This window comes from Kogia breviceps, chromosome 15 (assembly GCF_026419965.1).
Source record: "Kogia breviceps isolate mKogBre1 chromosome 15, mKogBre1 haplotype 1, whole genome shotgun sequence".
Lineage (NCBI taxonomy): Eukaryota > Metazoa > Chordata > Mammalia > Artiodactyla > Physeteridae > Kogia > Kogia breviceps.
In genome coordinates this window covers 17,324,856-17,338,528 of record NC_081324.1, presented here as the reverse complement: position 1 = coordinate 17,338,528, position 13,673 = coordinate 17,324,856, and the positions used below count along the sequence as shown (strand labels likewise).

General features: G+C 37.8%; 1 protein-coding gene across 4 annotated transcripts in view; it reads right to left on the bottom strand.

Annotated features, from left to right (window-relative positions):
• TXNL1 (thioredoxin like 1) overlaps nt 1-10,844 on the bottom strand; it is a 35,351-nt gene extending 24,507 nt beyond the window's left edge. For 3 of the 4 annotated variants that reach the window (XR_010837063.1, XR_010837062.1, XM_059039439.2), the window contains exons 1-2: nt 10,442-10,815; nt 15-111 (exon numbers count right to left, since the gene is read on the bottom strand). Coding sequence is in view for 2 of the 4 variants with exons in the window: in XM_059039439.2 (XP_058895422.1) it covers nt 15-111; nt 10,442-10,539 (195 nt within the window). In the remaining 2 variants the exon portion in view is untranslated. Of the gene's footprint in view, nt 1-14; nt 112-10,441 lie in introns of all 4 variants that reach the window. The other variant, XM_059039441.2, reaches the window with a different exon arrangement.
• Nucleotides 10,845-13,673: the final 2,829 nt, after the last annotated feature.

Below are 13,673 nucleotides of genomic sequence, written 5' to 3'. Positions count from 1 at the left end.
CTCTTTTGCCTTACCTGACACTGATGTACATCTACTTCCAAGAATACTGCCTGTGGATACTTATTACTCATAGAACTGAATGCTGGGGCAATCCTTAAACACGGTCCACACCTGTGAGAAAGGTAAGAGATGCTCGATAAAATTACACCAAAGATTGTACTAATTTATACTCTAAAGATCTTGTCAATTAAAACATAGAATTAAAAACATTCTGATCAACTGTCTTTAGACTTTCTCATCTTTTCCACTGTACTATTTAGATACACTTGCATCAGTACCACACTGTCTTAATGACTACAGATTTATATTAAGTCTTTAAGTCTAACAGTGTTGTCTTCCAGCTTTCTTCTCACTGAAAGAAATTAAAGATCTAAATAAATGGAGGAATATACTACACCTATGAATTGGAAAATTCAACACTGTCAAGATGTCAAGTCTCCTCAATTTGATCTTTAAAGTCAGTGTAAAATTCCAAGGTTTGCTTGGAAAAATTAACAAATTTAAATTCTAAAATTTATAGAGAAATAAATATCAAGGATAGCCCAAGCATTTCGGGGTTCAAAGCTAAAGAAATTACATTACTAGATATTAATAACTACCAAAAAGCTTTATAAAATTAAGAGTATAAAGGATAAACAAACTCACCAATTTTAAAAGAGGGTCCAAAAACAGACCCATCCCATACACAGTAACCGAACTTCTGAAAAAGTTGACACAGCAGTACAGTGGGGAAAGGATGGTCTTTTCAAGAAACAGTGCTGAGTCAATATGGATAGCCACATGGGGGGGAAAAAAATGAATCTTTACCCCTAACTCACACTGTACACAAAAACCAATTCCAGATGGATTATAGATCTAAATGGGAAAGGTAAAACAACAGTTTTAGGAAAAAAAATAGAGAGAATACTTTCAAAACCTTGGAGTAAGCAAAGATTTATTTCTTAAAACACAAAAAGCACTAAAGAAAAAAGGGAAGAATTGATATGTTGGGATATACTTGATAAGCTGGAAAATATTAAGGTTAAGACCTTTTATTCATCAAGATACCATTTAGAGGATGAAAAGACAAACCACAGACTAGTAAAAAATATCTGTGAAACATATCAAATGTAGGACTTATACCTCTAATATGTAAAAAAGCCCCTACAAATCAATAAGAAGACTGACATCCAAAAGAAAAAAGGGTACTCTCAAACTGGACAAATGAGGTTATCCAAACAGTCCATAAAGAGAAAAAGACTTCCTCGGTCACTATGGAAACCATGGAAATGCAAATTTGGAGACACAAGAGGGAGGAGATATGGGGATATATGTATATGTATAAAAGATTCACTTTGCTATACAGCAGAAACTAACACACCATTGTAAAGCAATGATACTCCAACAAAGATGTTAAAAAAAATTTTTTTAATTAAAAAAAAATAAAACTACTCCCACCAAAACAGCTAAAACAATAGAGAAGGAAGTACTGTCAAGAACTTGGAGCAACTGACCTGTTAGTGACAGTGCAAATTGGTATAACCACTTCAGGGGGTAAGAAAAGAAACTGGCAGTATCTGCTAATGCAAGATTTATGCCTACTTATGACCATTTCTAGGGTATATAAAACAGAAATGTCTGTATATGTTTGCCTTAGGGTTTTTGAAAAAATATTGGTAGTAGCAATATTTCTAATGGCCAAAAACTGGATACCACCTATGTTCCTTTCAACAACAGAATAAGTAAACTAACTGTAGTTATTCACATATTGGAACACTATACAACAATGAAAATGACTGATGTAAAACCTCATGCCAAAATATGGATGAATCTCACAAATAACACTGAGAACTAAACTATATGATTCCATTTATGTACTGTTCAAATACAGGCAAAACAAATCAATGGTATTATAAATCAGGACAATGGTTACTTTTGTGAGAGTTAATGACAGGATAAGGGCATGAGAGAGATTTCAAGAGGCTAGAAATGTTCTATTTGTCCAGAAGCTGATTAAACGTGCATTTAAACGTGATTAAACATGCATAGAGAGTTTGTGAAAACTCTCTAAACTGTACATTTATAATTGTATACTGTGAATATCTCAATAAAAGTTCCAAAAAATGAGAAAAACCCTGGCTTTAGCAGATAGGAACAAAAGGAAAAGCAAACTCTAAAATACAAGATGTTCAAATTCAAGCTATGATTCTCTCTCCATTCTTAACATTTTAATCAGCATTTTCACCTTTTGCCATCCTTAAGATTCATACCAAAAAGTTAAGAAAGTAACTCTTAATTTCTTAAATATTAAACTTGATGCTTCTGAAAGTAAATTTTTGGAAACAATGCTGAAATAGGCCCTGAGATTAAATTTTAAAGGAACAAACATTTACAGTCAACAAAACCTATGTTTAGTTTAGCAAAATACTTCTGGTTATTAATAAGTCTTAAACACTATGGATGGGAGTACAAATTGGTAGATCCTTTTTGAAGAGCCATTTGGTCATTATCTACCAATTTTAAATGAACACAACCCAAGATTCAACAATCTCACTTCTAAAAGTCAATCTTATCTTAACACTTACTCAATTTCACAATAATATGTATAAGGAAGTTCAATGCAATGGTTGAAATAGTAAAAAATAATAATAATAACAGTCTAAATGGCAATCAATAGAAAGCTATTTTTTAAAGTTATAACATATAAAGTAAGTTACAAGGATATATTGTACAACACAGGGAATATAGCCAATATTTTATAATAACTATAAATGAAGTGTAACCTTTAAAACTTGTGCATCACTATATTGTACACTTGTAACTTATATAATATTGTACATCAACTATACTTCAATTAAAAAAATTATGACACATTAATACCAAAGGATAAGGATAATTTATAGTTTAAAAGAAAACTAAGTCTCACGATAAAATATTTTCTATGACCACGTTAAAAATATGTATTTATATATGTATTTATATGTTATATATGTACATAAATATATATTGAAAAGTTAGGTGAGTCACACAATAAACAATTACTTCTGTAAAGTGGGGCTGGAAAAGGAAGAGAGTTTAGGGGAGACTTTTAAAACTACCTATACTTCTGTATCCTTTGCTTTTATACGATAAACAGGTATTTTCATAAAATATTAAATTGCAAATAGAGAAGTGAATGTTAACTGCATTTAAACAGTAGTCACGGATGAAGCACAGGTATCATGCTGTACCACAAAACATACCTGGTATACACACAGTATCAGGTTTTCTCATTCCTGAAAAACCTTCTTTCTGCAAAAGCGTGCCCTCGAAAAGAAGGCTTATGGAAAAAATAAGATTGAGGTAAACCATTTAAACCCATGCAACTTTGTAAAAACATTCCTAAGAAAAATAGTAACTAGTATTCAGGAAATACCTGGACAGACAGGCAGGTGGCTCAGACCTAGAGGCTACACCTCAGAGGATATTTAAAATGTACAAAAACAATAGAGTGGAAGTGCCCGCTTACAGGTGCTGTGAGTATCCAGATGGAGGGGAGCTCTGAGCCAACGGGGCTGCCATCCAGGTAGGGACAGGAGGAAGCAAGCGCAACATGAGAATGACCCCCGTTGGGGACCAGGAGCTGGCTTCAGGAGCTCAGGTTTAATTTTATTAATTTTGACTTTCTTAAAAGGAACCTGAAAGGGAGCCTGCCTCTGTGGCTGAGGGCTTTTCTCCTTGCTGCTAAAGGTTCTATTTCTTTTCCTGCTCTTCACTACGTAAGAAAAATAGAATATGAACCAACATCACCCCCGCACTGTACTGACATAATCACTCTACTCATCAATCAAGTATGAGCTACCTGGAGTTAAAGAAACTCCTCTTGAAGCTAAAGAGACTGTACTAAAATAATGGCTACCTGGAAAATAAGTGTCCCCTTTCAAAATTTAACCTTATCTAGATCCTTTGTTTAATTTTAGTTAGCCATCATAGGTTGGAACTTTAGTCAAAAATCAAAATAAATCATAGAACACAGAAACACAGATATATACAGCAGCATACTTTCACATTACAATCACTCAAATGAACTGATTTGTTCTTTTCAGTAAGATGTTTTCCTCGCTTACCCCTAGCATTTAAAAGTAAACTTAAATTTCCAGTTTTAGCTGAGCTCATGAACAAATCATTTGATTTCTCTGTATAAAATGTGAAGCCACTAGATTCTTTAAGGACCTTTCCTATCTCTAAAATATTTTTCTCCAAGTATGCCTAAATTTCAGGATTATACCTTTTTCTCTTGCACAGCCCTTGATTTGCAGTCTTTAGATAGTATATAACCTCAGGACCTTTGAACTTGTCGTAAAAGAGACCAGACCATCTAGTCCAGGTTTAAATAAGAAAGAAAGAAAAAAAAAAGAGTTCTTTTTCCACCTCAGAACTTCTTTTTGATGGAAAGCAGATCTGTTAGATCCAATATGTAAGAAAGATTCTGACTTATGCTTTTTGAGAAAAACCTCAGCAGACAACCCTCTAGCTTTCTGCAAAACGTAAAGAACCAAACCCCCAAAACTGAAACTTTAAAACTGACCTAACCGAACACAATTATTCAATAAATGAGAAGTGAAGACCAGAAAAGTTGAACGACTTGATCAAAGTCAGACATTCTAGTTAATGGCAGGACCACAACTAGAAGAGTTAACTCTTAAAGCCAATCCAAGATCAGCTTTCTTTGAAAGCACCACGTTAGGTTCTTAATAAGATTTGTGTTTACAGTTTTTCATAGTCTGAATTAGATATTATTGATAAAACCTAAATACATAAAGGCTTTATATCAAACTAAAGATGTTAAAAAACCTAGCTGGGACAGAGAAAATGGAACGAAATTGTTAATAGGCATGTCATTTTCGGTTATGAAATCTATTTTTGACTTTTTAAGTTACAGAAAAGTCACTATGAAAATTCTTCATTCCTGTCTTCTGATACAAGCACCTGGTACCACACAGCTACCATGGAAATATTCTGCAAAAATTACTTTTAAGAAAAACTCTGCAGGATAAACAACAAGGTCCTACTGTATAGCACAGGGAACCATATTCAATACCCTGTGATAAACCATAATGGAAAAGAATATGAAAAAGAATGTATATTTATGTATAACTGAATCACTGCTGTAGAGTGGAAATTAACACATTATAAATCAACTATGCTTCAATAAAATAAATTAAAACAAAAAAATGTGTGTTTACTGTCATTATATAAATAGATTTTATTTCAAGAACTTGCTATTCTTTCCTATTTGCTAAAGTAGTCAGTTCTCCACCTTGAGCAGTAATATATGTAAACACATTCAGCTGGTGTGGGTGTGGAAAATGTATGTGCTTTCTGAAGACGTATTTTTAAAGTTTATTTTTCTGCGGGGCATAACTTTAAAACAGGGTATTTCTAGATGTATTATATTTACTAATGGACAGGCATAACCATAACTGGTCCTATTAGTAACACAAAATAGCTAACGTTCACTAAGCATTTATTATATGTTAGGTAACTTCTAAAACGTTTAAATTCATTTAAGCTTTACCATTCCTCATTTCAAAGACAAGAACAATGAAGTACAGTGCTGAAATTTGATCACAAAACCCAACTCTTAACTGCTATATTTCAAAACCCCCAAAACAGTGGCCTACACTGTGCTTTTTTTTTTTTTTTGGTTGTTATTTCTAAATTAACTGCCAAGATTAAAATTATTTATATGCTCTTGAAAGGAATCCAGACAGATTACATACTATATGATACCATTTTTATAAAGTTCAAATACAGACGAAATTAGTCGACAGTGTTAAAATTCGAGCGTGATGAGGAGCCTGCAGGTTGCCGGGGGTGGGGATGTGACTGTGCTGCGCTGCTACTCCTGACCTGTGTATTGGTTAAACATGTGTGACCACTGCGAAAATTTATCAGACTTTACACTTAAATGATTTGTATACATTTTTGCGTGCCTGCTATACTTTTTAAAATAAAAATATTTTTTAAAATTCTCTATATGTTCTCTAGGGCCTCACCATTCCCTAGTTACCTTACAGCCACCTATCTCACTCCCTAATATTATCTGCCCAGTCCTTATGAACTGTTGGGCCTCCTAACTCTGTATTATGGTAAAGTACCTTCAGTCCACAGCAATTTTACAATATATAATTAATACTATTATACAATGTATTATTGGGACAAACTATCATAATCGTTAGATCTCACCATCCTAACATACACTGACATTCTAACTGGACGGTAACAATAACACCTAACCACCTACAAAGTAAGACCTGCTTTAAGAAAACTGAGAACCTACTGTATAGCACAAGGAACTCTACTCAATGCTCTGTGGTGACCTAAATGGGAAGGAAACCCAAAAAAGGAGGGGATACATGTATACCTATAGCTGATTCACTTTGCTGTACAGTAGAAACACAACACTGTAAAGCAACTACACTCCAATAAAATTTTTTTTAAAAACTGATATGGTAAACATATCTACAAAAGTGGTATACTCATGAATTCAAGATAAAAATCACTCATTGCTGAGTTTCACAGGAAAGAAAATGCATATCCTTTTAAATTTGCCGTTTACCCATCAGTGATAACAAAACTAGCACTGTTTATGACCACTTAAGTGTATCGGGGTATATTTAAGAAGTAACAGTTTGGAGATACCAGTTACAAAAATATGTTACCACAGTATATAATGCACATATATAATTTCATTCTCTAAATGATATGGTTAGGCTACATGTTATTATTCCCACTTTACAGGTAGGGAAATGAATATCAGGGTGTGAACTGAACTGACTTCCATCAAAGGATTTTGCAGGCAGAGCTTATTCAAGGCAACACTTACTGAAAAATGTCAGGCTTCATGCAATACAGAGGTGAACCTGCATGTCCCTTCTGCTTAGGCTGGGAAGAACAGGACAGCACTTTACAACCCCAAGAGTACATTCAACACTGGGACCTTAAACAAGTCATTTAATCTCCTTCTGACTCAACTTCCTCATTTGTAAAATGGAGATAATTTTAAACATTATTTTGAGGACTGCAGAAGTCAATAAGTGCTCCAATAAGTCCCTTACACAGACCAAATTTGATGTAAGTGACAACTATTTTAATTGCTTAAAAAAATACTGGAGAAGGGTGCCTGCCATTCAATGGGTGAAAGACAGTTTTTTCAACAAACGGTGCTGGGAAAAACTGGATATTCACATGCAAAAAAATGAAGTTGGACCCTTACTTAACACCATATATAAAAATTAACTCAAAATAGATCAAAGACCTAACTTAAGAGTAAAAACTATAAAATTCTTTGATGAAAACACAGGGAGGAATCTCCATGACACTGGATTTGTCAATGATTTCTGGGATATGACACCAAAAGCACAAGAAACAACAAAAGAAAAAACCACAGATAAATTGGACTTCAGCAAAATTTTTAAACTTTTGTGCATCAAAGGACACGATCAAGAAACTGAAAAGGCAACCAATGGGAGAAAATATTTGAAAATGATATATCAGAAAAAGGATTAAGACCCAAAATATATAAAGAACTCCTACCACTCCACAACAAAAAAACAAACAATCCAATTCAAAATGGGCAAAGGACTTGAACAGACATTTCTCCAAAGACAAATGGCCAACAAGCACGAGAAAAGATGCTCAAAAATTACCAGTCATCAAGGAAATGCAAATCAAAACCACCAGATACCACTTCACACTCATCAAGGATGTCCACTAAAATATAAAAGAAGTTGGTATGTAGAGAAATGGGAACTCTCCTGCATTGCTGGTGGAAAGGCAAACTTGTGCAGCCACCGTGGGCAAATAGTTTGCTGGTTTCTCAAAAAGTTATACACAGAATTACCATATAATCTAGCAATTCCACTCACAGACATATACCCAAAAGAACTGAAAGCAGGGACTCACAGAGATCCTTGCACACCAATGTTCAGAGCAGTATTATTCACAATAGTCAAAAGATGGAAACAACCCAAATGTCCATCAACAATATGCGGTATATACATACAACAGAATGTTGTATGTATATATACATATACATATGTATATGTACACATACCTATACTACAGTATATTACTCAGATTTAAAAAGGAAAATCTGACACATGCTAGAACATGGGTGAACCTTAAAAACATTATGCTAAAATAAGCCATAAACAAAAGAACACATATTATATAATTCCACTTAAATGAGCTACCAAGAATAGGCAAATTCATGGAGACAGAAACTAGAAGAGAGGTTACCAGGGGCTGGGGGCAGTGGAGAGAAGGTATGGGAATTACTGTTTAATGGGTGCACAGTTTCTGTCTGAGATAATGAAAAGATTCTAGGATATGGATGGGGTAATGACAGTACAACATTGTGAATGTACTAGAACTTCCCCGGCGGTCCAGTGGTTAAGACTCCGTGCTTCCAATGCAAGGGGCGCGGGTTCAATCCCTGGTTGGGGAACTAAGATCCCACATGCCACGCAGCACGGCCAAAAAGATTTAAAATATATATATATATATATATATATATATATATATATATATATATGTACGTATGTATGTATGTATGTGTGTGTGTGTATAGTGATTATACTTAATGCCACTGAAGTGTATATTTTAAAATGGCAAATTTATGTTACATGTATTTCACTACAATTAAAAAAACAACTGAAATACTGGAGAGCCACTGAAGATTCTTAAACAGAAGAATGACAATAGTGTTTTAGTAAAAATAATAATAGTAAAAATAGTAAAAATAATAGGATGGACAAAGCACAGCAGGTGAGAATAAGGAATAAGGCTTCAAGTAGGGATGGAAAGGAAATGGAGAAACAGGTGCTTGAAAAACTATGTTCTTGGCCTAAAGTGGGATGACAGTAACTTTTCTCACTTCATATAAATCGTGTATTACTCTTCATCTCTCCCCCTGCTATGGTTAAGGGGAAAAGAGAGTATATCATTGAGGCACAAAAGTATAAACGCTCCCACTAACTAGAATTAGAAAAGTGAACTAAAAATGAAGTTCGTTGTTACAATCATCTCTTCCTTTTTCCAACTTCCACCTAGGACTTAACAAATGTATATAGGTATTCCCTCATATTAAGAATGGTCATTATAAAATCAACAAAACTGGGAAGACAAACCTTAAAAATCTAACGTACCCCCCCTTTCCAATTCTGTATGAGAGAGATTGGTCCGAAGGTAAGTCCTAACTTGTTTTCATCTCTACCTACATCCCTCCATCCCCTAAACCTAATCTAATCCTAATGCCACCATCTGTATATTCAACATTTATCGAATCACGTTCGATAGGTTTGAATCACTTTTTGCTCTAAGACTCAAAACACTGCCTTATGTCTATACAGTTACCTGGACAACAAAATGTGTTGCATAAACTGTGATATTTGTAGTAGACTTCTCCACGTTAGTGTAAGTGTAAATAACACCAGGGGGTCAAGGTAGATCAAGAGGAGACTTCTAATCCTTCTCACTAGACACTGACATACACCAGGGGAGGTCAGCAAATACACAAGCTCGCTGAAATCTTGGTTCTGAATGTCTATTTCCAGCACATCACTCTCATACAGGGACACACTGCACACCCAACATGGAAGATCCGCCAGCTCTGCGACCTATGAATTATGTTGAGATTTACCAAAGCCAGATAACATCTTCCAAGTGCCCTGTCCTCTTAAATCATCAAGTCAAAAATGGACTCTACTTGGTCAAAACCAGATTATCTGGACACCTGTCTACTTGTATTGTATGTATATATATACCTACTATAATTTCCGTGATCAGATGCAACTTACACAAGGTGGCCGAACTTACAAAGTTACAAATCAATGAAGTAACAGAAATGTTAAGAAAACTGAAAAGCATCCTGACCCAACATTAACTTAATTTAAAATGCATTAGCTTTAGGTCTAAGCACTCCGCGGATTAGTTGGGTAGCTGAATCTTCCTACAGTTTTCCACATATGCAGGTCGTGAAGAGAAACAAACCATTTAGTAAATTAAATTTTGCAAGTTTCTAAGATGCAAGTGACAGCTGCATCGCGGGAAAGAAGGAGACAGGCGCAAGCAGGGGCGGCTGTGGGAGACTGCCACAGACAAGAAGGGAAAGAGCCGGGTCACCCCCAAGAGCAAAACCCTTCCGAGGCCTCAGAAAAACAGCGGGTGGGGATCTCGCGGGCTGGGGAATGCGGTCGGCCAGGTTTCCGAGCCCGCCAGAGACGCCCCGGTGCACAAACGGGGGTTCACACCCAGGAACTGAGGCCTAACCGGGCAGCGGCCTTGGGCTGCGGGCAGCGGCCTTGGGCTGCGGCCAGCGCCGAACATTCCGGAGCAGAACACAAGGCAGGAGGGGTCGGGAAACAGAGAAAGAAAAGCACAGACAGCCGGGACTCACTGGGCTCGGGCCCGGACTCACCCTCGCATGGTGAACTTGACCACGGCGAGTCTGGAGCCCGCGCCGCTCAACTCCGGCTGGAAATCCGGGTCACTCCCGACCGGCTTCACACCCACCATTCTCAGAAGTCCGGCAGAGCGGCCGCGAAGCCACCGGCTTCAAAACTGAAGAAGACCCGGGAAAGGAAGGAGGGAGGCTCAGGTAGGCCGAGGCCTGGACAGAGGAGGTAGCGACCGCGGCGTCTTCTCCCAGGGCTCTCAATGCCGAGTCACGCCAGGGAGCGGAGCGGCCGTGGGGGCGGGGATGGAAGCGGGGGTAAAAGGGAGAGACGAGGAAAGGGAAGGCGTGCGGCAACCGGCAGCCACCGCGCAAGCACGGCCGCCGGCGCTTGCGCATCTTGACGTCATTTCCGCGCCGTCCGTTTGCTCCCACTGTCCAATCCTAAAGCGCAACCTGTGGCCCCACCTCGACTGAGGATCCCCTCATTGGCTGGAGCGGCGCAGGCGCAGAAGAGGAGCGCACACAGGCGCAGGCGCAGGCGCAGATTGCACTGAAGTGCGTGTATTCCTCCGCGGTTCGGAGACTAGAGGGTTTCACTGAGGAGTTTCCCTGCGGAAAAATGAGAAAAGAACTTTTTTTTCTCCGGGGTTCTTGGCTGCTGCCTAAGGTCTTAAGTTCCCTCATGGAAATACTTTGAGTATAGTCCTGTCTTATATTCGGGACAAGTCGGCACCCTAGGTAAAATAGACTTTAGGAACATTTATTTAGGGATCTCGTTACACTTGGGCGCTCTCTGGGTAGTCATGTGGAAAATACTAATATTATTCACTTGTGCCTAAAAACATGAAAGCACCGTCTCTGCTTTAGGAACTCACAGTCTGGTGATAGACGCAAACAATAGTTACAGTAACAAAGAAGTTTGCAAAGGAAACGGTGGAAACAAATGAGATAGGATGGGGCAGGATAAATTTGCTAGGAGGTGTGACCCCTGAATCGAATCTTGATAAGGAAGAAAGAAGGGCATAGCCAGATGGTAAGAGATGATAGGGTAGTCCAGGCCGAGAAAGCAGCAATGCAAATACATGGGTTGAGAGGGATGGGGATGATGATGATGATAATAATAATAATAGTTAACAAATGATGTACCAGGCAAGATCCAAGCTCTTTATGTGTATTAAGCCCAAGAAATGTGAAAAGAGAAGCCTAAGTGTGCTGCAGAAACATAATTATTCCTAACAACACAGCCAGAGCGTTAGTAACTCTGTTCCTTTCTCATGTGATACCAGAACAGTGTTATGGCTTTAGACTCAAAGAGACAAAAGGTTCAATAATAAATCTCTGCTACTTGTTATTTTGTGGCCGTGGACAAGCCACTAACCTCTCTGAACTTCACTTTCTTGTCCATGAGAATTGGATTAATAATACCTACTTTCTAGGATTGTGAAGGTTAAAAGTAATAGTAGATGAGGTACATAAAGAACTAGAATATAAGGTGCTCAATAAAAGATATTTATAAATAATAGTGTGTTAGTGCTGCCATAACAAAATGCCACAGACAGGGTGACTTAACAAATTTGTTTTGCAGCTCTGAAGGCTGGAAAGCCAAAATCAAGGTGTCAGCAGGGTTGGTTTCTCCTAAGGCCTCTCTTCTTGGCTTGTAGATAACCACCTTCTCGCTGTGTCCTCATGCACACACACAAGCATGTACACTCCTGGTGTCCCTCTTCTTATAAGGACACCAGGTCTATTGGATTGGGGCCCACCCTCATGACCTCATTTAACCTTATTACCTCCTTAAAGGTCTTGTCTCCAAATATGGTCACATTAGGGATTAGGGCTTCAACCTGGGTTTGGAGGCCCACAATTCAGTACATAACACATGGATTATTATTATTCCCAAGGGTCCCCTTGGTTTTGTCTAAGACGCAAAGAGAAAGACTGTCAACTAAAGCAGTTATGGTAAATATTAAGTGGGGGAGGGGTTTTATGAAAGCAAGACCTTAGAAATCTACAGATTCCTGAGAGGCAAGATAAAAATAGGGACTGTAAATGTTAGAGCTGATAGACTCATTTCTCTGTTTATTTTCCATCTGTTTCTCCACATCCACTCTCAACCATTCTTCACCCTGCTCTTAGCTCCAGAAAGCTGACCTGCAAGAACTGGCTCAATAGGATTCCTTGTTGGAGCTTCCTGTTGAAGCTTAAAGGTTAAAAGAGAGTGAGACCCAGTTATTAGTTCTCACAGCTCCCATCCTGCTGTGTTGCCACAGGTTAATTGTGTCTTTACCAAAGGCCAAAGCTCCTGTCAGGAGGCTCTTCATACCATTGCCCTTTGTGAGTAGTTCCAGTAACCACTGTCTTTCCTAGTCCCTTCAGGGCTGGGAGTAAGAATCACTCCTGCCTGTTAGTAGAACTCCTAGCCTACTGAGGCTGTCCTTGGAGAAACACACTGCTCTAAGAGATCCTCACACAATCTGGAGATGCAGGCCAGGTGACAGCTGTTGCCCCTATTCTACTGATGACAAGAGTGACCGTCAGAGAAGTATGTAACTATTCCATTATACAGTTATGCACTGCTTAGCCCTGTCAAGGTCATGCTCAGCATTATACAGAAACAGACTTTATATATGTAAATGGAAACATTTAGCAGATGTTATTACAAGGTGATGCTCTTAGGGGTGATTTTTTTCTCATCAATATTTTCTAAATTTCTTCACTAATTATAAATAGTATATGTATTAATTTTAAAAAAGAGGGCACATCTAGAAAAAAAAATCCTACATGAGAATTCTACAAAGAAGGTCCAAGTTTCTTCCTTACCCTATTAGTAATAACTAAAACAAAAATAATACTCACAGTTAATCAGTCTCCCTGTGTCATTTAACTAATGCTTAATTTCATTAAGTAAAAAAAGATTTTAGTGGATGGAATTTTCCCAAAAGATGTTACTATTTTTCTTCTAAATTTGTATGCCACCCTGAAAACCTTATTTCCTGGAATTACCATGAAAAAAACCCCCAAAACCCAACTTACAGACCCTAAAACGTCTGCAAGAGTGACTTGTGATTATCCTTATCTTTCCATTCCCGAGATTAACATATTCAGAAATGTCAAATGTGCTGCACGTAAACTCCTCCTACCCCTTCTCTGACTTGGCCATGGCAGATACCACTATTAGAGGCTACGGTTTCCCAGTCTCTGCCTCAGAATTGCGTTTGGCCCCCATTACCAGAGTCAGCCCTCAAGATAAAAA